The sequence below is a fragment of the Melanerpes formicivorus genome, unplaced genomic scaffold (assembly GCF_026170545.1).
Source record: "Melanerpes formicivorus ecotype bairdi unplaced genomic scaffold, bMelFor1.0.p_v2 SCAF_3, whole genome shotgun sequence".
Lineage (NCBI taxonomy): Eukaryota > Metazoa > Chordata > Aves > Piciformes > Picidae > Melanerpes > Melanerpes formicivorus.
The window spans coordinates 41,786,021-41,811,808 of record NW_027142355.1 but is presented as its reverse complement, the minus strand read 5'-3'; the positions used below and the strand labels follow the sequence as shown (position 1 = coordinate 41,811,808).

At 48.8% G+C, this 25,788-nt stretch overlaps 1 protein-coding gene across 1 annotated transcript; it reads left to right on the top strand.

The window, feature by feature from the left end:
• The first annotated feature begins 1,818 nt into the window (after positions 1-1,818).
• Positions 1,819-25,306, top strand: SAMM50 (SAMM50 sorting and assembly machinery component). Its single transcript, XM_068170745.1, has 15 exons — positions 1,819-1,948; positions 3,547-3,657; positions 6,450-6,551; positions 7,925-8,012; positions 9,943-10,049; positions 12,543-12,673; positions 12,876-12,963; positions 13,509-13,637; positions 14,620-14,691; positions 16,890-16,976; positions 20,333-20,403; positions 21,761-21,828; positions 22,552-22,698; positions 23,573-23,714; positions 25,094-25,306. The coding sequence occupies exons 1-15, from the start codon at positions 1,928-1,930 to the stop codon at positions 25,137-25,139; spliced, it is 1,410 nt and encodes a 469-aa protein (XP_068026846.1). The 5' UTR covers positions 1,819-1,927; the 3' UTR covers positions 25,140-25,306.
• Positions 25,307-25,788: the final 482 nt, after the last annotated feature.

The window sequence follows — 25,788 nt, the reverse complement described above, 5'->3', positions numbered from 1 at the left end:
TCAATCAGAATGTGTGAACTTCATTGCATGTTTACAAGATGCAATGGTTGTGCAGTGAGAGAGGTGCTTGCTCGTGCTCCAGCTGCTCCTGAAAGTCTCCTTAATTTAAACCCTGTGTTCTTTGTGATCTGGTACTTGCTACTTACAACTAACTTAAAACCACATAAAGTTGTTACTGGGTTCCAGAGGAAGAATCATAGAGTCATAAAGGTTGGAAAAGTTCTCTAAGATTAACCATGTCTGCAGATTTTTGAACACTTCCAGGGATGGTGACTCCACCGCTTCCCTGGGTAGCCTGTTCTAATGCCTGACCATTCTCTCAGTAAAGAAATTCTGATTAATATCCAAACTGAACCTCCTCTGGCCCACCTTGAGGGCCTTTCCCCTCATTCCGTTACTTGTTACTAGAGAGAGGGGGTCAGGTCTCTTCTCTCTAGCAACCAGAACAAGAGGACACAGTCTCAAGCTGCACCAGGGGAAGTTTAGGCTGGAGGTGAGGAGAAAGTTCTTCACCGAGAGAGTCATTGGTCATTGGAATGTGCTGCCCAGGGAGGTGGTGGAGTCCCCATCCCTGGAGGTGTTCAAGAGGGGATTGGATGTGGCACTTGGTGCCATGGTCTAGTCATGAGGTCTGTGGTGACAGGTTGGACTTGATGATCTTTGAGGTCTCTTCCAACCTTGGTGATATTGTGAAGTGATCAGACAGACATAAAATGTCTTTACAAATGAAGATGCTACTCTATGAAACTTGACATAACAAAGAGAGGACCAGGAGGTAGCCTTGCAAGTAGCAAATTAGCAGGAAAGAGCTGGGACAGCTTGGTTTATCTCAGTAACTTCACCACATCCTTGTTGCTTATGACTAGCAAAGTCTCTGCATCCTCATCTCTGATGCTTCCTCATGTATCTTTCCTTAACTAACAGTGTCCTTCAATGACAGCAGAAATGAAGAGGAACTGTACAGAACCCAAGCTTTTGGATAGTGTGCAGGCTTAGTAGGCTTTACAGCTCCCAGGGCAGCCTAATTTTAATGAACATGCAGTGTGTGACACGGGGGTAATACCTATAAAGGGGAAAGGTAGGTGGTGGTCTGTGCATTGGGAGTACCCCAGCCACTGGGGTCACTTGTGGCTGGGAATTGAGATAAAAGAAGGCTGTGTCCTCTGGCAGTTTGAAGCACCCCACACGGATCTCGGCCATGGACTCTCTCTTTACTCCAGTAAAGTTCTACAGAACAGCCTCGGTCTGCTTTGTGAACACCACCCTCTAGCATCCTGAGTTTTCTGTGCAGAAGGCACGGGGCTCCACTTTCCTCCAGCCTCCTCTGAGAGGTGCAGAGAGCAAGGTCTCCCCGTAGCCTCCTCTACATTAAACAACCCCACTTAGGCACTCCTGGGAAGAGCTTCTCTCCAACGTTGTTGTCCTTCTGTGGACGCCTCGATGTTTCTCAGGCTTTCCTTTGTCAGAGCACATTCAGTCATTTATCACAGCGCAGGTACCCCTGCCAAACAACTGCACCAAGTAATTTCTGACATCACCTTTGATGTCAGTTTAAGATGGGGTGCAGCACACCACGGAGTTTCCTGTTGCCTGTGAGCCCAGAGGCGCTCGGTTCTGCTCACCCACTTCCAACAGGCAGCAGCGCCTGGGCTTCGGCGCACTGCTGCTGGAGGGTACCGGTGAGACGGCTCCGCTTTCGCGCCGCTCTTTTGTCCCCCCGCGTGCCCCGTTCCCGGCTCCTGCCTGCGCGTGCGCCTCTGCAGGGCTGGAGCAACAGGGGAGGGCGCGTTCCGCCCCGCCTCTTCCCGTTCCGCCGGCCAATGGGAGTCGAGGTGGGGCTGTGTGTCATGGCTGCCTCCGTGCCACGGCCTTGAGTTCCCTACAGCTGTTCAGCCCGCACGGCTCCTCGCTGCCGCTCCTTGCCGCCATGGGCACCGTGCACGCACGGGTAAGCGCCGCGCCGCGGGGCGGGGCGGCGGGAAAAGAGCCCGGCGAAGGGCGGTTCAGAGGCCCCGCCCGGCGCTCACCTCTGGACCTCTCCGGAAGGTCGCCGGGGGACCGTCCGCGACCTTCACAGCGAGCATGGGGAGGGGGACGAGCGCCGGCCGTGCTCTTCGGGCGGGTACAGCGCCGTTCACCGGGGACAGGAGATGAGCAGCGGGCCGTTCCGCCGTGCGCTGCCGTGCCCCGCCTCACTCGATGGCTCCGCGCACGCCCTGGCGGTGGCAGCCTGAGGCTGTGTTGGGCAGCCGGGCCGGCGACCCCCGGCTCGCCACGGGCAGGGCTGCGGCTCGGCTGGTGGCAGGCGCGGGGCTAGGCGCCGGGGCCGCTCTCAGCTGCCGCTATAATGAAGCACCGAAGAGCACCGCATGCAGGGCTACAGGCTGGGCTCAGAGTGGCTGAGAGCTGCCAAACAGAGAGGGACCTGGGGGTGCTGATTGACAGCCGCCTGAACATGAGCCAGCAGTGTGCCCAGGTGGCCAAGAAGGCCAATGGCATCCTGGCCTGCATCAGGAATAGTGTGGCCAGCAGGAGCAGGGAAGTCATTCTGCCCCTGTACATCCAGTAAGAGATAATAGTATCAGTCAGGGTTGGAAGGCACCACAAGGATCACCCAGTTCCAACCCCCCTGCCATGGGCAGGGACACCCCACACTAGATCAGCCTGGCCACAGCCTCAGCCAGCCTGGGCTTAAACACCTCCAGGGACAGGGCCCCAACCACCTCCCTGGACAACCCATTCCAGGGCTTCACCACTCTCATGGGGAAGAACTTCCTCCTCACCTCCAGCCTGAATCTCCCCACCTCCAGCTTCATTCCATTCCCCCTGGTCCTATCACTCCCTGTTTATACACTGCATGTTTGCATGCAAAGTAACATCCTGGAAACACTTCTGTTTTCCCTTCTTTTCATTGTTGAGCCTTTACCCTCACCTCACAAACCAAGTTTTGACACCCTGTTATTTATTTATTTATTTATTTTAGATTTGGGGTTTTAAGAAGGTAGAGTTCCTGTTTAACACAGGAAAGGTGCCTTGCAAGGGAGGTTATTCTCTGAGAAAGCATTCAGCAGGAAAGCTATTGCCATTAACAGTGGCAGCAGGCAGGCAGGTAACTAACCCCTCAGTTCACTCCTTCTCTTTTGCTTTTTTTCCCCTCAAGATCTGATGAGCACAGTGTCAAGAGCTGGAATTTATGTCCTGTGCAGACATCATAAATCACAAATGCATGTTGGTCTCTTCTCCCAGGCAGCCAGTAGCAGAACAAGAGGACACAGTCTCAGGCTGTGCCAGGGGAGGTTTAGGCTGGAGGTCAGGAGGAAGTTCTACACAGAGAGAGTGATTGCCCATTGGGATGGGCTGCCTGGGGAGGTGGTGGAGTCACCATCACTGGAGGTGTTCAGGAGGAGACTTGATGGGGTGCTTGGTGCCATGGGTTAGTTGATTAGGTGGGTTGGATTGGTTGATGGGTTGGACACAATGATCTTGAAGGTCTCTTCCAGCCTGGTTTATTCTGTGTATTCTCTGTGCTTTTGTTTGTGACTGCAGAGTTTGGAGCCCCTTCCAATGCCGGGGCCAGACTTCGGTGCCCTGGGAGAGGAAGCTGAACTGGTTGAAGTTGAACCTGAGGCCAAGCAGGAAATTCTTGAGAACAAAGATGTGAGTAGCTGAGCTGCATCCTCAGTTCTTTCATTGAGAGAAATGTCTTGCTTGCTTTTCTTAGGGACACTTTCTAAACTGTGATTTGAGATGTGAGTTACATTCAGTGCTGTGAATGTGATCTGATGTTGTCTAGTTCCTGTTCTGTTTTTCCCTGCCACAGAAGCTGTTAGTGAAATTCACCTTTCAGCCAAAAGACCTCTTTCCAGGTGCTCCTTTCCCTTCTCTTCTCATAAAAGATTGTTGCTTCTGCAGCACTGCTTAAGGGCAGTTGCTTGGTTTGCTCCCAGTCTCCTGGAGTGCACTATGAGCCAGGCCTGGGTGAAGTCCCTCCAGGTGCATGGTATTACTAAGAGAAATGCTAATTTCAGCAGGGGCCAGTAGCTTTTTTCCTTCTTAAGTACATTAGACCATGTCTGTCGTGGCCCATGGTGTGTTGAGCCATGCTATGGGGGTGAGATACCATGCACTACCTTAATCTGCTGTTGACATTTTCCTTCCTCTTGCTCTGCTCAAAGCCATCCTCACTAGTGGGCTGCTGGCAGCCTTTTTATTTAGTTCATTCTGTATATTCTGATAAGGGATTTGCAAGCAGTTTGCAGTAATGCTGGGTTGCTCTTGTCCCAGAGTTTTATTATATGGGAATGTGGGAAGCATGCTTGCACTTTGGCCACAGCAACCCCATGCAGGGCTACAGGCTGGGGTTGGAGTGGCTGAGAGCTGCCAAACAGAGAGGGACCTGGGGGTGCTGATTGACAGCTGCCTAAACATGAGCCAGCAGTGTGCCCAGGTGGCCAAGAGGGCCAATGGCATCCTGGCCTGCATCAGGAACAGTGTGGCCAGCAGGAGCAGGGAGGTCATTGTGCCCCTGGACTCTGCACTGGTTAGGCCACACCCTGAGTCCTGTGTCCAGTTCTGGGCCTCAGTTTAAGAAGGACATTGAGAGACTTGAAGGTGTCCAGAGAAGGGCAACAAGGCTGGGGAGAGGCCTTGAGCACAGCCCTGTGAGGAGAGGCTGAGGGAGCTGGGGTTGCTTAGCCTGGAGAAGAGGAGGCTCAGGGGAGACCTCATTGCCCTCTACAACTACCTGAAGGGAGGTTGTAGCCAGGAAGGGGTTGGTCTCTTGTCCCAGGCACCCAGCACCAGAACAAGAGGACACAGTCTCAAGCTGTGCCAGGGGAAGTTTAGGCTGGAGGTGAGGAGAAAGTTCTTCCCAGAGAGAGTTGTTAGCCATTGGAATGTGCTGCCCAGGGAGGTGGTGGAGTCCCCATCCCTGGAGGTGTTCAAGAGGGGATTGGATGTGGCACTTGGTGCCATGGTCTAGTCATGAGGTCTGTGGTGACAGGTGGGACTCGATGATCTTTGAGGTCTCTTCCAACCTTGGTGGTACTGTGGTACTGTGATTTGCAGGTGTGGGGGTTTGATGCCTGCCTCTGAATTACAATACAAGGAAAAGTCTGGAGAATCAGGGAGCTGCCATGGCTGCAGCCCCTTGGGACCAGCTAACTTGGAGCGTGTTGTGGCTTCCAAGACAAAACTATCTCAGGTCCTTATCTAACAAGATTTTAAATTATCTGAATGGTTTAAAGAAAATATCAACCATTGTGGGCCTGATGATCTTGAATGCATTTTCAAGTGCCCTGCTCCAGTGGCAGTGTAGTTTCAAGCAGTGCTGAAGGTGTTCAAAAGACACAGAGGTGTGGTACTGCGGGACATGGCTTAGCACCAGGCTTGGCAGAGGTAGGTAGTGGTTGGACTTACTGATCTGAAAGGTCTTTCCCAAGCAAAATGATTATATGTCTCTACAAATAGAGTTTAAATGGGTTTAGGGTTGCTTGGTTTTTCTTTCAGCTCTTTGCTTATGTGTAGCTGATACAAGGAGTAGGCAAATACAAGTACCCCCTTGTTTTGTCTTACATACCCTAATGCCTCAGTGTGATCTCTGCAGTGGTTTATTTGCCCATGCAGCAGTTAAAACCCTTCTGCTACAACCACTGTTGGCTTTGTTGTTGGAGGGTTTTCCCCTTCAGTTTTTATGTCATGAGAACAACTGCCCAAGATTTTAGATAGTCACAGAACTGTTAGGGTTGGAAGGGACCTCAAGGATCATCTAGTTCCAACCCCTCTGCCATGGACAGGGGCACCCCACACTAGATCAGGCTGCTCACATCCAGCCTGGCTGCAAAATCCTCCAGGGATGAGGCTTCTACCACCTCCCTGGGCAACCTGTGCCAGTGTCTCACCACCCTCCTGGGGAAGAATTTCTTCCTGACATCCAGTCTGAATCTACCCACTTCTATTTTTTTCCACTCCCCCCAGTCCTATCACTCCCTGACACCCTAGGAAGCCTCTCATCAGCTTTCTTGTAGCCCCCTTCAGATACTGGAAGGCCACAATGAGGTCACCTGGGAGCCTTCTCTTCTGCAGACTGAACAGCCCCAACTCCTTCAGTCTGTCCTCACAGGAGAGGTGCTCCAGCCCTCTGATCATCCTCCTGGCCCTGCTCTGGACAGAACCTCCAGATCCCTCTTGTAATAGGGGCTCCAGAACTGGAGGCAGTACTCCAGGTGGGGTCTCCCCAGAGCTGAGCAGAGGGGGAGAATCATTTACCTCAACCTGCTGGCTCTGCTTCTCCTGCTGCAGCCCAGGCTGTGATGTAGTTTGGCTGTGGTTGCCCTGGGAATGTTCAGGGCTGTTCACTTGAGCAGCAGTACTTTTTCCTAGGTGGTGACTTGGATACCCATCAGGAGATGCAAATTCAGTATTTGTGTTTAAACCTCTGTTCTGCTTAGGTGGTGGTTCAGCATGTGCACTTTGATGGACTTGGGAGGACCAAAGATGATATTATCATGTATGAAATTGCTGATGTTTTCAAGGCTAAGAATCTCATTGATGTAAGTACTGCAGAATCCTCCATGCTGGCTAACAATTCAGATGACATTTTTCCCCTTTTCCCTGTTTTGGGCTAGGCCCTTCAGACATGGGGCAGCTTGAGAAGTGGTGTGATGATTCTGATCTTCTGATCCAGAAGCCAGGCTTAAACATGAAATACTGGCAGATACTGTGGTTTTGTTTGTCCAAAGGTGTGCTGAGATGTCAGACTCTTCTCTGATACTGTTTCAGCATTAGCCTTCCCATTTGTCAATTGCTAGCTGTGTGTGGCACACTGTGGTGGTTAATGCCTGTTCTGAAAAGGAACAAAGCAGGGGGGAGGGCTTGTGGGTGCTTTGCCCTCCCTGCAGGGCATTTCCCCCCTGGGAAGCTGAGTTTGTTCCACTCCCCCCTCCCTGCCCAGCTAGGGTATAAAAAGCAGGGCATTGCAGTCATTAGCTCTCCTTTGGCTCCTGCCTCTCCTGGAGGAGAGCTACTGCAGCTGCCTTCCTGCTCCTCTGCCATGTGGTCAGGCCTGGTCCTTCTCCCTGCTGCCTCTGTGCCTCTTCAGAGAGAGACTGCTTTTGTATTCCTCTTCTTTGTCCCCCTCCCATCCATCCTTGTTCCTTGCCCTTGTGAGCCTTACCTGTTAGTGTTACATATATATTTATTTTGTTTAAAGGAAACTCTTTACCTCTCTCCTCCCAAGCTGACTCCAAATTACTGCTTGGTGGATTTGCTCCTTCCCTTTTTTTTCCCCTCTCTGTTGGGAGGGAGGAGGGGGGAGCAGGGGAGAGATTCTCAGCCTTGCCCCCATCTGAGCTCTTACCTCCCAGCTAAGGCTTACACCACCACAGACACTTTGAATTTGCCTAAGGTAAATTGGATCTCAGCAGGTTATGATTGTTGTCCATCTCCACAGTGGATCCAAGTGTGAGTGTGGCTGGGTGTCCTTGCACTCCTGGGCTGCAATAATTCTGCAGTGTGGCTGGGGATTAGACCTCAGTTTGGTCTAAGTTTAAGCAGATTCAGAGTGTTTGGGCTTTTTGCCAAAAGCATGGGCTCTGCACACAGGGAAGTAATATTTAACTACTGAAGCAGGTGAATAATTGCTTTGAGTGTTGCAAGAATTGGGAAGCAAGCTAACAAAAGGCAGGAATTGAACTGGGTACTCTGGAATTTTATTTCTTTACATGTTCAAGTGTTGCAGTGATAGTGACCTGTTTTGGAGGTGCAAAAGCTGTGAATGCTTTATGCCTTGACTGCATTTACTGCTTTGTCCTAGTTGGTTTTTGGTAAACATCAGGGCTCCAATGGACTAGATGAGCTTTGGGGGTCCCTGTCAGCCCAAGGTGTTCTCTGATCCTAAGGCTGAGCTACTTCTCTCATCCTGTAGGTGATGAGAAAATCACATGAAGCTCGTGAGAACTTGCTGCGCCTTGGGATCTTCAGGCAGGTGGATGTGCTGATTGACACCTGCCAGGGTAGGTACTGCCTCATCACTCCTCACCTGGCTCTTTGCTCTGCTGCACACAGACACATGCATGTATCACAGCATCACTACGGTTGGAAGAGACCTCAAAGATCATCCAGTCCAACCTGTCACCACAGACCTCATGACCAGACCATGGCACCAAGTGCCACATCCAATCCCCTCTTCAACACCTCCAGGGATGGGGACTCCACCACCTCCCTGGGCAGCACATTCCAACAGCTAATGACTCCCTCAGTGAAGAACTTTCTCCTCACCTCCAGCCTAAACTTCCCCTGGCACAGCTTGAGACTGTGTCCTCTTCTTCTGCTGCTGGTTGCTTGGGAGAAGAGACCAACCCCTTCCTGGCTACAACCTCCCTTCAGGTAGTTGTAGAGAGCAATGAGGTCACCCCTGAGCCTCCTCTTCTCCAGGCTAAACAACCCCAGCTCCCTCAGCCTCTCCTCACAGGGCTGTGCTCAAGGCCTCTCCCCAGCCTTGTTGCCCTTCTCTGGACACCTTCAAGTCTCTCAACCTCCTTCCTAAACTGAGGGGCCCAGAACTGGACACAGGACTCAAGGTGTGGCCTAACCAGTGCAGAGCACAGGGACACAATGACTTCCCTGCTCCTGCTGGCCACACTGTTCCTGATGCAGGCCAGGATGCCATTGGCCTTCTTGGCCACCTGGGCACACTGCTGGCTCATGTTCAGCTGGCTGTCAATCAGCACCCCCAGGTCCCTCTCTGTTTGGCAGACACCTTTATGTGTCAGAGGTGCTTGTGCTGTGCTATATATACAAGTGTATGTATCTATCCGTGTTAGTGGGGCCAGGGCCAGGCAGCAAAGCTGGTACAGGGTCTGGAGGATGGGTCTGCTGAGGAGCAGCTGAAGGAACTGGGGTTCTGTAGACTGTCAAACAAAGAGGCCAAGGGAAGACCTTGCTCTCTACAACTCCCTGATAGTGGGTTGAAGTGAGTTGGTCATTCTCCCTAGTAACAAGTGATTGCCCAGGTTGCACCAGGGTAGATTTAGATTTGCTATTAGAAGAAAATTCTTGACTGAAAGGGTTCCCAAACAGTGGAACAGTTGAATCCTTGTGCCTGTAGGTGTTTTAAGAGGGGCAGAGATGTGGTGCTGAGGGACATGATTTAGCACCAGATGTGGTAGAGGTAGATAATGGTTGAACTTGGTGACCTGGAAGGTCTCTTCCAACTGAAATGATTTGTAATGCTGTGATTGTTATGTGGAAGGTGGATTTGCATGTGTCCTTATCTAAAAAGTACATAAATACTAACTATATACTGGAAAAGATGAGGGCATTTCCCCTGCTGAAGTAATTACATAGCTCTTAAGTCAAAGCTTCAGAGGGGCACTTGAGAAAAAGCTTTAAAAAGTGTCCTGTGTTTCCCTGTGTTACACATCCCATAACTGATACAGCGTGAGAGGCTGAATGCTGTTCCTTTCAGTAGACAGAAGTTGTTACTGAGAAGGAAAGGCAGTGTAATCCCCCAGGGGATGGAATGCTGTCCCCTTTCCTCCCAGCAGCATGAGGTACCTTGGAGAGCTGCTGTAGCCAGAGCCCTGAGGGAAATGGGAGCACCCTCGGGGAGCTCTGCCATACTGACAGTGTCCTTCTTGCCGTGCCTGGGCCTCTGTAATTTCTGTTTGTTGGGATGCAGGATTTATGTGCACCTTTGGCTCTAGTGGGGGGGTAGCAAGCCAGTGTCACTGCTTCATAACTGAGATGTGTGATGCCTAAAGTCAGTCATCCTGTGGTCTAGCACATTGTGCACTCTTCCCCAAACCATGTCTCTTTCTCAAGCCCTTCTGCTTTGCCCTGTGGACTTGGCTAATGAAAAGCAACTGGTTTTCAAACAAGTCATCTTCTGTTTGTGGGGGTGTTGTGGGGGTCTTTAGAGCTAACATACATTTGTCTGTGTAGGAGATGATGCCCTTCCAAATGGTTTAGATGTGACCTTTGAGGTAACGGAGCTGAGAAGACTAACTGGAAGCTACAACACTATGGTTGGCAACAATGAAGGCAGCATGGTATGGATTATTTCTAGTAATGATGAATTGTTTTGATATCCCTCTTCCTTTCATGTTTCAAGCCCAGCAAGCCATTTGTTGATCCAAGCCAAATTACTTTCTTGCTCCAGCTTTAGTAAGGCTTTGTGAGACCTTTGTCTGGAAAGAGTCTTTCCATTAGCCAGGCTTTCATTCAGCAGAAGCCTGTTTTGAGCTAGAGCAGTGTGCTGTAGCTTCCAACCCAGTATGTTGGGGTTTTTAAGTGTTAAAAGGAACTTAAATTATTTCTTGGTAATATTTAGGACACTGTCTGCTGGGGAGAGTAGTAATCAGTTGGGCATTTAGTTTCTGTGAGGTGTATTTAAAGTGTTTTCTTCTCAAACTGCTTTGTATTTGATGGAGAAGCTGTCCTTGATTTCAAGTATTTTAGCCCAGTTGTTCTGTGGTGTAAAATGAAAGCTTTTCCAGAACCAAGCTGTGGAACTTCTTGATTCAATTAAGGATCCATCAGATTAAAATGTTGTGTGAAAAACACGTCCAAGCTGACACCAAAAGTAACAGCCATGCTGTTGTACTTGTACAACAACCTCTTCACAGAAGTGCTGGTGCAAGTAAATCGTGTTCAGGTGCTTGTCCTGCACCTGTCCTGCTTTCTCATGTGCCCAGTGCAGCTGTGCCTGGGGCTGGTAGATAAGCCAGATCAAGGGACTCATCCTTTTCTGCTTAGGGGTATTTTTAACCTGGATAAGATGCTGCATGACTTGGGCACTGGTGTTTTGCACGTGCAGGGAGGAGAGGAGCTCAGTGAGTTGAGAGCCGCACAGGCAGCTCTGCTGCCAGGAGCAGTGTCCAGAGTCCAGCTGTGGGCTGAATGAAAGCAGTGGGGAGTCTGCTTGCTGGTTGTAGTGCCTTCAGAAACTCTGAAAGCTGCTTGGGTTTCTCTTTGTACTCTTCTGTTTGGTTTTAATTTGTTACAGAGGAGTAAAACATTTGAATGACAGAAAAATGTGACTTGTAGGTGCTGGTGTTGGCAGCAGAAACTGCTGCCTTAAGAGCTGGGTGGCTTTGACATGTATTCCAGTTGCTTCAATGAGCCTGGAGATCTAATATTTCATGCTAATGGCTCTTTCTGGTTAGTTGGATAATTGCATAGTAGCTGTCATCATGGAGTTCAGGTGACTGATGTGCTTCCCACAGGTGTTAGACAAAGGCAGTCAGGACTTGGGAGCTTTTTAACATTCTTTGGAAATAGAGCACACAACAGTGGGAAGCTCTGCAGTGGCTGTGCTTGAAGGAAACCTGCTGCATCCTTGGGCAGAAGGGTTAAGAGCTACCAAAGGGATGTGAGGAATTGTGTCAGAGCTGGCAAAAGTGTTTAACTAGTTTCTGGAGAATTACTATGACTTGGGGTAGTGCCAGCAGCACTGCTTGTGAAAGTATCTCCCTACTCAAAACTAATGTAGGGAGGTGCTCTGGACTGATAATTTCCCCTTGGCTTTTGCTGTGGTTTTGATGAACTCTGCCTGGCTGGTAGTTGTTGTGATGGTCAGCTGGAAAGTGTGCAGTTACAGAGCAGCTGCTGGTTGCTGCTCGTTATGCCACATCAGGAGAAGTGTGGCTAGCAGGTCGAAGGAGGTGATCCTCCCCCTCTTCTCAGCCCTGCTGAGACCCCACCTGGAGTACTGCCTCCAGTTCTGGAGCCCCTATTACAGGAGGGATGTGGAGGTGCTGGAAGGTGTCCAGAGCAGGGCCAGGAAGATGAGCAGAGGGCTGGAGCTGCTCTGCTGTGAGGACAGACTGAAGGAGTTGGGGCTGTTCAGTCTGGAGAAGAGAAGGCTCCCAGGTGACCTCATTGTGGCCTTCCAGTATCTGAAGGGGGCTACAGGAAGGCTGGGGAGGGACTGCTCAGGATCTCAGGGAGTGATAGGACTAGGGGGAATGGCATGAAGCTGGAGGTGGGGAGATTCAGGCTGGAGGTGAGGAGGAAGTTCTTCCCCATCAGAGTGGTGAAACCCTGGAATGTGTTGTCCAGGGAGGTGGTTGGGGCCCCATCCCTGGAGGTGTTTAAGCCCAGGCTGGCTGAGGCTCTGGCCAGCCTGATCTAGTGTGGGGTGTCCCTGCCCATGGCAGGGGGGTTGGAACTGGATGATCCTTGTGGTCCCTTCCAACCCTGACTGATACTATGATTCTATGAAAGACTTACTTCCCTGGGCTTTGTGACTGGCTGAGAGATTTGGCTTGAAATAATAGCAGTACTGATGATGCAGTGAGAATGCAGATTTAGTCAGCAGCAAGAGCCATGGAGTGATTAACTGCAACCCGTGCTGTGCTGATGGCCTTTGCTGCCAGCACAGAGAGACCGCTGCAACTGAATGTGATTTTGAGAGCAGTTTGTAATGGCTTTGTTTCTCATTCTCGTGGTAGATATGCTTGTCTTCAGCATGTGATCAAGAAGCAAGGCAGCAAGCTGTATGAGATGTGAAGCTGATTGTTTGTTTAATTCATTTTCTGTAGGTGCTGGGGCTCAAATTCCCAAATCTCTTTGGGCGTGCAGAAAAGGTAACCTTCCAGTTCTCCTACGGGACAAAGGAGACTTCCTACGGCCTGTCCTTCTTCAAACCACAGCCTGGCAAGTTTGAAAGAAAGTAGGGGTTGCCTTTTTGAGTACTTCTTATCTTAATGAAGCAATGTAAAGCAATTAGTAAGGTCTTCCACGGAGAGTTCCTTTTCCTCCTGTGATGGTTTGCTAACGTGGGAGAGCTGGTTTCTGACCTGTTGTGTGATAAGTTAAACCTCCACCTACTCAAACGGTTTCACTTCAAACCTGCCAATGCTGCTGTGTTTCAGTTTTTCAGTTAACCTCTATAAAGTAACTGGGCAGTTTCCTTGGAGCTCTCTTCGTGAGACCGACAGAGGAATCTCCACAGAGTTTAATGTAAGTGTAGCACAAGCTCCATCTACGTTTGGCGCCGCTCGCAGCTGGCTGCTGCAAACGTTTGGTTGGCTGTTTTGGGCTTGAGACACTTGTTCCCAGGGCTGGCTGGTCCTCATCTGAAAGAAGTCAACAGCTTTCAAATGGCAGAGATAATATACCTTAGCCACTTGGTTAGAATTCAGCCTTACTTTGGCCACAGGAAAACACCACTGTGGGGTTTTTGTTTCCAAGTTTGTAATGCTCTGTGGTGTCACACCAGGGAAGCAGCTGGTTGTCTCCTCACTGCATCAGTTCACTTCAGGATGCTTTTTCATTTGGGTTGGATTAAGCAGTGTGCACCTGTGTGATGAAACTCTGGGCTGCAGCAGAATTAGCATTCCTCTGAACTGCAAAAGGGCTTCTCTCTGATCCAGGCAGTAAACCCAAAGAGCCTGGAGTGGTGTGTAAATGAGCTGTGGAGAGGAGGGGTTCTCAGGGAAATGCTTACTCCAGGTTTTTCAGTGGTATTTTTGTTTTCCATGTCTTTCTCAATTCTTTCTTTGTAGTTCCCAATCTGGAAGACCAACCACACGCTGAAGTGGGAGGGTGTGTGGAGAGAGCTTGGCTGCCTTGCTAGGACAGCATCCTTTTCCGTTCGAGAGGAAAGTGGACACTCTCTTAAATCTTCTCTCTCTGTAAGGCTCCTTTCCTCATCATTATTTAAACCACTTTGTTTTGAGTCATTCAATACTCACCAATGGTAGCTTTTGTCTCACTAGGTAGTGAGATTTATTGCAGACATCTTTTGCTTCTGTCATTCCCACAGTCAGGCAGGAGGTGCAGCTAGAAAACACTTTCCCAGCTGCCTGTTGCATTTTGACTGTGCTGGGGCTGGTGTGTGCTTTCTGCAGAGCCTCCCTCCCTGCCACCTCCCATCTCTTTTTCCAGAACTGTAGTCAACACAGGATCAGATGTTCTCATCCTGCAGTCACAGGATCAAAGGGGCTGTCAGAGGCTGGAAGGGACCTCTTGAGATCATGAAGTCCAAGCCCTGTGCCAGAGCAGGACCATAGAATCTATCACAGGTCACACAGGAATGAATCCAGAGGGGTCTTGAAATCTTCAGAGGAGACTCCACAGCCTCTCTGGGGAGCCTGTGCAGTGCTCTGTGACCCTCACAGTGAAAAGGTTCCTCCTCATGTTGAGGTGGAACCTCCTCTCCTGTAGTTGATATCCATTGCCCCTTGTCCTATCACAGAGTACAAGTGAGAGCCTGTCCCCTCCCTCTTGAGCCCCAGCCCCCAGGCATTTACAAACACCACCGTGCTCTTTCTGAATACATTTTTTCCCCCTACCAGTTTTTGTCCACTTGCCATCTTTAACTGCTAGATAACAAATTGCAGGAGATTTCACTTGCAGGTTGCTGTCACAAAATGGGTGATTTCTTGTGTGTGCCTTGGCTACGAGGGGTGTGTGTATGTATCTGTTTGACGTGGCTTTCAAAGTCAAACTGCGTTAGTCTGTAGGTACCTTACCCCCAGAGCCCTGGAGCTACAGCAGCCTTTGCTGGAGCTCTGGCTGTCTCCCACTGCACACAGTTTTTGCAGGAGCTTAGGTGTCTCTCTGTGGTATTCAGCAGACAGAAGAGCCTAACCATAACTGTTTGATTCTTTTCAGCATGCAATGGTTATCGATTCCCGGAACTCCTCCATTCTGCCGAGGCGAGGTGCGCTGCTCAAAATCAATCAGGTATTACTAAACCACTCTGTGCTGGGGTGGGGGTCTGTCCCTAAGTGTCTTTGAGCAAGGCTTTATTTGTCTGATTGGTGTTTGTGTTTAAACTTACTGAAGTTAGAATTTCATTTATATGTTAACTAGGAGATAGTGAGAATAGAATAGAATAGAATAGACCAGACCAGACCAGACCAGGTTGGAAGAGACCTTCAAGATGATCGTGTCCAACCTATCATCCAACACCATCTGATCAACAACACAGTACTTAAGGTGTGGCCTAACCAGTGCAGTGTACAGGGGCTGAATGACCTCCCTGCTCCTGCTGGCCACACTGTTCCTGATGCAGCCCAGGATGCCATTGGCCCTCCTGGCTGCCTGGGCACACTGCAGGCTCATGTTCAGCCTACCATCGACCAGCACCCCCAGGTCCCTCTCTGCCTGGTTGCTCTCAGCCACTCTGACCCCAGCCTGTAGCACTGCCTGGGGTTGCTGTGGCCAATGTGCAGAACCTGGCACTTGGATGTGTTCAATCTCCTGCCGTTGGCCTCTGCCCATCTGTCCAGCCTGTCGAGGTCCCTCTGCAGAGCCTCTCTACCCTCCAGCAGATCAACTCCTGCCCCCAGCTTGCTGTCAGCTGCAAATTTACTGCTGATGGACTCAATGCCCTCATCCAGGTCATCAATAAAGATGTTAAAGAGCACAGGGCCCAGCACTGATCCCTAGGGCCCAGCACTGATCCTTGGGACACACCACTGGTGCTGGCTGCCAGCTGGCTGTGGCACCATTCACCACCACTCTCTGGGCTCAGCCTCCAGCCAGTTCCTAACCCATCTCAGTGTGCTCCCATCCAAGCCAGGCGCTGATGGCTTGGCCAGAAGTTTGCTCAGTGTTTACTTTGTAAAAGGCACACAGTGTAAAGATGAAATCCTGATACCTTTTTTATGGTGGCAGGTTTTCATTTGTATGTCACTGATCAAACAGCAGAGCCATTTTATCTCACCATGAGTGTGAAATTGTTTGTTAGCTGAGTTATGTTATCCCTGACAGCATTTACCCTGTAAAGTAGTCTTTGTTTTCTCACACTGCCAGGTAAGACTACCAGGCTGTGGTCCTGTTGCTAGCTTAAGTTTATGAGTCTTACAATAAATAATTAATGAGTAGGTAAAAATAACTGCCAAGAGCATACACAGAGATCATTTTGGTCTCCTCCTGTCACTTACAGAGCTTTAAGAAAAGCTGGCTTTCTGCTGCAGGGGTTGATGCTCTAGAAGCATTCTCTTCTGCAGTGCTTTAGAAGCAGAGTGCTTTGGGATGCCTTTGGAACTAGGAGTGCTAGTGTTCCTGTAAGCAGCAGTGAACTATTCAGTTTCCAAGTGAGAAAGGTGGATATAATTGAGAGTTATTTTGACTAGCACTGGTGTAATGCAGCTGGCTGCCTGCTTCTTCAGCCCTGATTTAGTATGTATGAAGGTCTAGGTAAATACAGTAAGAGATCATAATATCAGTCAGGGTTGGAAGGGAGCACAAGGATCATCCAGTTCCAACCCCCCTGCCGTGGGCAGGGACACCCCACACTAGATCAGGCTGGCCAGAGCCTCAGCCAGCTTGGGCTTAAACACCTCCAGGGACAGGGCCCCAACCACCTCCCTGGACAACCCATTCCAGGGTTTCACCACTCTCATGGCGAAGAACTTCCTCCTCACCTCCAGCCTGAATCTCCCCACCTCCAGCTTCATTCCATTCCCCCTAGTCCTATCACTCCCTGAGATCCTGAGCAGTCCCTCCCCAGCCTTCTTGTAGCCCCCTTCAGATACTGGAAGGCCACAATGAGGTCACCTGGGAGCCTTCTCTTCTGCAGACTGAACAGCCCCAACTCCTTCAGTCTGTCCTCATAGGAGAGGAGCTCCAGCCCTCTGCTCATCCTCCTGGCCCTAGATCTCATTTTAGCTGCTGGATTTACCAGCTCCATTCTACTTTGCCATCATTTACCAGATGGCTTAGAAAGCAATGCCTTGGTTAAATACACAGAGAAGTGCAGCTCGTTCTGAGGGCCATGCCTGCTGTCTCCATTGGTTTCAAATTCAGTTGTCTCTTCATCCCATCTCCTCTGTGCAAAGAAGTACAGAAACACTGCTCCTGTAGACCTGATGAACTTTTAGAGGAAAAACCCATGTAATCCCCATAACAACTTCCCTAAACTTATGTCTTTGCAGGAGCTGGCTGGCTACACGGGTGGGGACGTGAGCTTTCTGAAAGAGGACTTCGAATTCCAGCTGAACAAGCAACTGCTCTGGGATTCGGTACAGTCTTGAGAGAGACCTTACTCACTGGTCTGAGTTAACCAATGAGGTTATTTGATCTGTGTCTTCAGGATGTTTTTCACTCAGGAAAATGTTATGGAAGTGGAAGATGGAAGGTGTAGATACCTTGATTGGGTCTTTTGAAAGTGAAATGCTCTTTATTATAGAATAGAATAGACCAGGTTGGAAGAGACCTTCAAGATCATTGCGTCCAACCTATCATCCAACACCACCTAATCAACTAACCCATGCAACCAAGCACCCTATCAAGTCTCCTCCTAAACACCTCCAGGGATGGTGACTCCACCACCTCCCTGGGCAGCCCATTCCAATGGGCAATCACTCTCTCTGTGTAGAACTTCTTCCTAACCTCCAGCCTAAACCTCCCCTGGCACAGCTTGAGACTGTGTCCTCTTGTTCTGGTGCTGGTTGCCTGGGAGAAGAGACCAACCCCTTCCTGGCTAAAACCTCCCTTCAGGTAGTTGTAGAGAGCAATGAGGTCTCCCCTGAGCCTCCTCTTCTCCAGGCTAAGCAACCCCAGCTCCCTCAGCCTCTCCTCACAGGGCTGTGTTCCAAACCCCTCACCAACTTCATTGCCCTTCTCTGGACTCGTTCCAGCAAGTCAACCTCCTTCCTAACCTGAGGGGCCCAGAACTGGACACAGTACTCAAGGTGTGGCCTAACCAGTGCAGGGTACAGGGGCAGACATTCTTGCCATGTGCAGTCACCTGAAGGGCATTTTGGAAAGAACTACTTAGAATAGAATAGAATTAACCAGGTTAGAAGAGACCTTTTGAGATCATCGAGTCCAACCTATCATCCAGCACTATCTGATCAACTAACCCATGGCACCAAGCACCCCATCAAGTTTTTTCCTAAACACCTCCAGTGATGGTGTCTCTACCACCTCCCTGGGCAGCACATTCCAGTGGCCAATCACTCTTTCTATGAAGAATTTCTTCCTAACATCCAGCACAAACCTCCCCTGGCACAGCTTGAGACTGTGTCCTCTTGTTCTGGCGCTGGTTGCCTTGTTTGATAGTGACCCATGTGAACTTTTCAGAAGCAGTGCTGGGTGTGTCTGTTCTTTGTGATCTTTGTTAACAGGGTGATTTTTGGTTTTGTTTCAGTACCTTACTGCAGTCTTTGTCCTGTCTCCTCCAGGTGGCTATGAGCAGCCTGGCTAATCTGTGTTTGGGTTTTGTTTGTCACTGTAAACTATGAACATATGACCACTGATTGTGATGACATAGCATGTCATTATTTTTGTGTGTGCAATTATTGGGGAAGAATGAGAAGACTGCAAGCTTAGCACTGCAGTGAAATCCCTGCAGCCTTTTCTGCACACTGAACAGTTTAAGTTCCAGCAGGAAAGGCACGTGGTGCCATGAGACGCTTGTGTGCCATCCCAGCTTGTTGGCAGCACTCATCACAGATCCTGTGGTGTGGACTCTCTGTTAGTCCTTGTGTTTGAAGTCACTGTGTGGTTTTGAAATAAATCATCATCACCACTTTAAGTTCTGGTTGGGTTGGCAGAGCAGTTCCTGTGCATACCAGCTCCATGTCCTTCCGAGGACGGGAAGTCCAGCTTCCTACAAGAGCCCTGAGATACTAAGCTTCAGGCAGCTGTAACAGCACAGACTTAGTGTTGAGTGGAAACAGTTGTTCTACAAAAAAATTCAACCTCTCTCAAATAATCTGTCTGGAGATGTGCACAGGGAGATGTGCAGTAAGTTCTTGTCTCCTAGCTGAATGGAGAATTGGCCTCCTAGCTGAAATAAGGCCTCTGTGAGGATTACAAATCAGAAGTCACAAAACAAAACCCAATAAAATCCCTGAACCAAAGTGAAAAAGATGAGAAGGTCTCTGTCTCTTGGCAGCTCTTGGAGAAGTGCTAAAATAACAGAGAAAAGGTAGGGTGCTGGAAGAATGTTAGCATTACAGCAGCAGTACAACTGAGAACTCAAAGCTGCTCCTGCAGGTACTCCTGCTGTAAGGATCTGTGTGGCTGCTGCTTCACCCTTTCCACTTGGAGGTGACTCAGGGCAATGTAACTTTTGGATTAGACCACTGAAGCTAACACAGGACACATAAAAGCTGTTTGCTACAACCAGTTTTATTGTATCACATTTGCACCTGGCATGTGGTAGAAAAAGAGGCAGTGCCTGCTGAGTACAACTCACCGTGCAAAGTTTTGCTGACCTTCAGCTGAGAAAAGCAGTGTGAGGTAATTCAGTGGCTTCATGGCTATGCAAAGAGGACTTTGCTCTTTCCCATGGCTGCTCATGTGACCCCACTGTGAGTGAAAGTGAAGCGTGTCTCACCACATGCTGTACATCATTTTGTGTCATATAGTCGATGAGTGTAGACTTTGGTACAGCTGGCTTTTGCCTAGGCAGTGCGTTGTGCAACCAGACAAGTGCACACTGTCTGATGAGGTCACCTCTGGTAACGGCAGGGGAGGCTTCTGGGGCACTCAGTGCAGAAGGGAGCAAGAGTGTGCTGTAAGAATTAGAGATGTTATTCATACCAGTAGAATTAGAATAGAATAGAATAGACCAGACCAGACCAGGTTGGAAGAGGCCTTTGAGATCATTGCGTCCAACCTCTCATCCAACACCACCTAATCAACTAACCCATGGCACCAAGCACCCCATCAAGTCTCCTCCTGAACACCTCCAGGGATGGTGACTCCACCACCTCCCCAGGCAGCCCATTCCAATGGGCAACCACTCTCTCTGTGTAAAACTTCCTCCTAACCTCCAGCCTGAACCTCCCCTGGCAGGGGAGGTTTTACCCCTCAGATCTCACCGTCTGGCAGCAGCACTTGGTGGTACGCAGGCAGCGAGCAAATGATGAAAGGTGTTTGTTACAGTGCTTTGGCTCCCAAGAATTGCTGTGTAGGTAATCAGCAAAGCTGTAGGTGTACTTGATGCCAATATAGTGAGTTGCAGGAGGTGGCTAATTTACAGACAAATAATAATTGGACATTTTTGGTAGCTATTTGTTGGGCTTAGCCTCCTGGGGGTTTAATTGCCAGGATTGATTTATGCCAGCAGTCTTGTCTCATTTCAAGAATTAAGACTTCCTCGTGGAAGCTAGGTGAGTGTAGCACTGCATGAGAGAAAGAGGGCAGCAGTGGTCAAGAGTTTCCTGAAAATACTTATTACAGATGGTGTGAGAGACACACAGACAGGGACACACAGACAGACACACAGACACAGGCAGATCAGCTGTAATTTTCTCACAGCTGAGTGGGAGCTCTGCCTGTTACTGAGCCACAGCATTTTCCTAACACTCATTTCAGCAAACCCAGGTAATGTGTGTTCATAAACAGCTTCTCTTTTTCCCCAAAGGTTTTCTCAGCATCACTTTGGGGTGGAATCCTGGTGCCTATTGGAGACAAGCCATCCAGTATAGCTGACAGGCAAGTTTCTCTCAATGATTCTCCATTTTGTTTGCAGTCAACCCAGATAAGACATAAAGAAAACTCTACATTGGAAGAGAAGGAGCAGCAGCAGTTGTGGTTCTGAGGAGAACAGAATGTTTCTGCTTAGCTTTAACTGCATCTAGTAGTCAGAGCCATGCTTTCTGGTTTAGATTCTCGTGTTGGGGTAGTGTAGATCCAGAATTAGCAGTGTAGTAGCTCTGCCAGCTGTGCTTGAAAAATGCTATTTACCATCTGCAGAATTTAGTGTGAGGCACAGGTAATGCTGTAAGTGCTTCTAGAAGTAAAGCCATGCTGTAACTAGGTTGGCTATTTAGACAGTTTTTACCCCCTAACACTTGTGTTCAAAGATCATTAGCAGAAACCATTTAGACATAGATTTATTTACAATAAATACTAAGTGTTAACTTCAAATTACAGTAAACAGAGATAGGCAGGATTCTGATTTTTCAGTGCTGGAGATAGAATAGAGTAGAGTAGAGTAGAATAGGTTAGAAGAGATCTTCAAGATCATTGTGTCCAACCTATCATCCAACACCACCTAATCAACTAACCCATGGCACCAAGCACCCCATCAAGTCTCCTCCTGAACACCTCCAGTGATGGTGACTCTACCACCTCCCCAGGCAGCCCATTCCAATGGGCAATCACTCTCTCTGTGTAAAACTTCCTCCTAACCTCCAGCCTAAACCTCCCCTGGTGCAGCCTGAGACTGTGTCCTCTTGTTCTGGTGCTGGCTGCCTGGGAGAAGAGACCAACCTCTGCCTGTCTACAACCTCCCTTCAGGTAGTTGTAGAGAGCAATAAGGTCTCCCCTGAGTCTCCTCTTCTCCAGTCTAAGCAACCCCAGCTCCCTCAGCCTCTCCTCACAGGGCTGTATTCCAAGCCCCTCACCAACTTTGTTGCCCTTCTCTGGACCCGTTCCAGCAAGTCAACCTCCTTCCTAAACTGAGGGGCCCAGAACTGGACACAGGATTCGAGTTGTGGCCTAAGCAGTGCAGTGTACAGGGGCAGAATGACCTCCCTGCTCCTGCTGGCCACACTGTTCCTGGTGCAGGCCCTTCTGTTTTGATCTCTGTAAGTGGTGGAAAACTGATTTTTGTGTTTAATACTTCGGTTTTATTCTTTTGGGCCAAATCCATCCAGGTTTAGATGTAGATCTAATTTCTTGTACTACTTGCACTCCTACCTTGTGCTTTCTTGTACTACTAAATCTTTTTGAAATCTGCTGCCAAGCTACCTGTAACTCTGAAAAGCCTTGTTACTAGTACAGCCAGATGTTTTCAACTACATCTGTCCAAGAGCAGCACTGGATTCAGTTTGACTGTCTTCACTAGGTTTTACCTTGGTGGACCAACAAGCGTGCGTGGATTCAGTATGTACAGCATCGGGCCCCAGAGTGAAGGTAGGAAGCTTTTAAGTCTCATCCCTCTGACAGCACAGTCAGATTCTGTCCTCAAGCTTTATGTAGCTTAAAAAGAATTGCACTTGTTCTGCATTTTGAGTCAGAGAAAACAGAGGTCTTTGATCTGTCTTGGTGTACTAGTTGGAGTAAAGCCCAGCAGTTCTTAGTTAAGCCATAAGCCCAGTTTGTAAACCAAGCCTGTGTTCAGAATTGCATACTTCCTGCATGCCCCTTGGATTAGGAAGCAACCTCAGTACGTGCCCAAAAGCTGGTCACAGCAACAGTCACATTGGATCTGTTTGATACAGAAGATGTGCAGACAATCTGCTCAACAAAGGGTGAATTCTTTGCTGCTGCCTTGCCGTTGTCAACAGATTCAGTAGGATTTAAAGCTAATTGATTGTATCAATGTTCTCATTTTTAAAAGTAAGGCAAGCATTCAGAGCTGTTGAGAAGGTATTCTCTAAGTCACAGGTAGGTGCTTGCCTCAGGCTGGTCTGGTGAGGGAATGAAATGAAAGGGCTCTTCCCTTGGGAGGCTTAGAGAACTGTGTCACTGCTACGGCCGGTGAGGTTGGAGAGGGCTAGAAGCAAATGCCTAGAGTTGTAAAGGGTAGAAGGGCAATGGCAAACCACTTCAGGATGTGTTCTTGTGCCTTCAACAACTGGTTCCTTTAGTGTATTCCACAGTGAATGTTTTTATTCCAACACTTTGCCTCAACAGGTGATTATCTGGGAGGAGAAGCCTACTGGGCTGGCGGCTTGCATCTCTATACTCCTCTCCCTTTCCGGCCAGGTCAGGGAGGGTTTGGAGACCTTTTCCGAACACATTTCTTCCTTAATGCTGGAAACCTCTGCAATCTTAACTATGGTAAGACTCAGTAGAAGGGCACAGGACACAACCTCTGCTTCTCTCTGTACATACAAGCAAAAAGGAGAGTTACTCTGTGTCTTTACCCAGAAGCACAGTGTTTGCTGCGTGTGCTTTGGCTTCTCTCACAAGCTGCTGCTATAACTCGTGTATTTGGCACACACTGGCAGTCGTTTATTTGTGTTGAGCTCTCCATAAATTCTGGCACAACTTGGAGGAAAGAGATCCAGTGAATTGGCAATGTTGACAGTCCAGTCTGGTAGTTACCATCTCTTGTCTTCCACCATTCTGAAGGGAGGTTGGAAGATGATCTTTTAGAGGGACTGTGACCTTTACTGGGATGGAGTCAGTGAAGCCTGGTGGCATTGCAGGTGTATGAGGGTGTGGTAGCTGATGGGACTCTTGGTTTTTGGTTTCTTCTTCCATTCCAATCTTCTTTGAGAGTACTTGTGTGTGACTTTCCAATATCATTTCAACCACCTTTGGGACACACTGATATGTGATGTCTGCCTCACGTGGTGGAAGAGAGGCGGCCTCCATGTAGGAGTGAGACACTTTATGCACAACTGAAAAGTAGGTTAATCAATTAAAACTATTAGAGGCCTACTAAAGATACTTAAGTCTTTAATACCCATTTCCAGATTCATGCAAGTGGGTGCCCTGTAGTGAGAAATGAAGACAGCAATCCAGCTAAAATGGTTGTGGTTTGAGTCCAAGGCACTTGGCATTTATGGGAGCTGTGGGCAGTAAATAAATAACGAATCTACAGGACGTGCCCCTAAGTAGACTGTATTCCAGCTCTGAAAATCCAGTGAGCCCTTGGCTACCCTTACAGACTGCTTTCAGGCTTCATCTTCTGCTCTTTTGCTTTCAGGTGATGGTCCCAGAGCTCACCTGCAGAAACTGGCAGAGTACATCCGATGGTCTTACGGTGCTGGGATCGTTCTCCGACTTGGAAACATTGCCAGATTAGAACTTAACTACTGCTTCCCCCTGGGAGTACAGTCTGGTGACAGGTTTGTCTCTCACTGACATTTCTTCAGTAGTAACTGGCTTAAAGATTGCTGCACTTCTATCTGACTTTGCCAGAGAGAATTGCTGCCTTTAAACTGGCATAGCACCAGCAGAATGAAGAGATCTTTCACCTCTTGGTGCTCTTCCTTCAGCTCGCTTTATTTGCGATGCTTTCACAGGAGTTCTTGGCTTAAGAATTTCCTTCTCAGGTTTCAAAGTTCATTGAACTCCAGATCAGTTGTGGAAATGTATGAATAGCTGTGTAGCAGGTTTAATTTCTGTAGGGGAAATGAGCCCTCAAACAGCTTATGGGATTTTGCTGAAGTCTTCCAAAAACAAGTGATTAGAATAGACTAGACTAGACTGGACTAGACCTGGTGGGAAGAGACCTTCAAGATCATCGTGTCCAACTTATCATCCAACACCACCTAATCAACTAACCCATGGCACCAAGCACCCCATCAAGTCTCCTCCTGAACACCTCCAATGATGGTGACTCCACCACCTCCCCAGGCAGCCCATTCCAATGGGCAATCACTCTCTCTGTATAGAACTTCTTCCTAACCTCCAGCCTAAACCTCCCCTGGCACAGCCTGAGACTGTGTCCTCTTGTTCTGGTGCTGGCTGCCTGGGAGAAGAGACCAACCTCTGCCTGTCTACAACCTCCCTTCAGGTAGTTGTAGACAGCAATGAGGTCACCCCTGAGTCTCCTCTTCTCCAGGCTAAGCAACCCCAGCTCCCTCAGCCTCTCCTCACAGGGCTGTGCTCCAAACCCCTCCCCAGCTTTGTTGCCCTTCTCTGGACACCTTCCAGCAAGTCAACATCTTTCCTAAACTGAGGGGCCCAGAACTGGACACAGGACTCAAGGTGTGGCCTAACCAGTGCTGAGTACAGGGGTAGAATGACCTCCCTGCATCTCTTGGCCACACTGTTCCTGATAGATTAATACTGAGTTCAATGTCTTTGCTTGAAAAATGAAACCAAGTTTAACCATAGATAAATTAATTTGTTAGCCACCAATTATCTTACATCCAGCAAACACTAGAGTACACAGTAAAGCTCAGGGGACATGTTCTTGCCTGTGAGTATTGTGTGAGATGCTCTATGTTTTGCCCAGGAGCTGGGTTGTGTTTCTTACTTGTCACTCATGGGAAATGTGAATGAGTAACAGCAGTGGGGGAATGAAGGGCTTTGTTTTGCAGACTCCCTGTGGCTGGCAGAGTGGCACAGTGTTTATTCAAAGCCCCCACTTTGTCAGCTGGAATTCCAACTGTGAGTTTCCAAGGGCTGCAAACCTTGGCAGTCTGGAGCTAGGGAGGTCTTACTTTCATGTAACCAGTCCCTTGTGTATCCCTTACATGACTTCTTTGTTTCTTTTCAGGATATGTGATGGTGTGCAGTTTGGAGCAGGAATTAGATTTCTATAGCTCACAAACGTTTTACCTCAGCGTATGCAGTTGTGCTCTGTCACTGGAATCAAGACTCTCAAATAGATTGATGTGGTCTAACTTTTTTCCTTCAACTATGGATACACATTGGAGTGATTTGCCTCTCAGATTCCACCAGGAACTACATTAAACAATTATGCTCTTAAGGTTTCTTGTACTCTGATTCTTGTCAACAATGGAAGGGCATTTGTAGGATTCCAGTTGCTCTTAGCTTACAGCTTTGAGTTATGATTTGTTACTTTAAATAGTAGGGATTGGTCTCAAAAATTGGCTTTTGGATCCAGTTCACATGATCTTAGTTCTCACTGGCCTGCACAGCCTTCACTCCTCCAAGAGCAGGCTGGCTGAGGCTCTGGCCAGCCTGATCTAGTGTGGGGTGTCCCTGCCCATGGCAGGGGGGTTGGAACTAGATGATCCTTGTGGTCCCTTCCAACCCTGAATGAAGCTATGAAACTAAGCACAAGTCTCACAGGTATTGGGGTGACCAAGTGTGAGTCTGGAGTGGAAATGATGTTGAAATGGCTTCTGCAGCCTGAATTGCATACTGCAAGAACTGAAGTCGGTTGTCTAGCACAAAAAATGGGTTCAGAGCTCTCAGCTCTGGGATGGTTGTGATTGTTACAGTGCT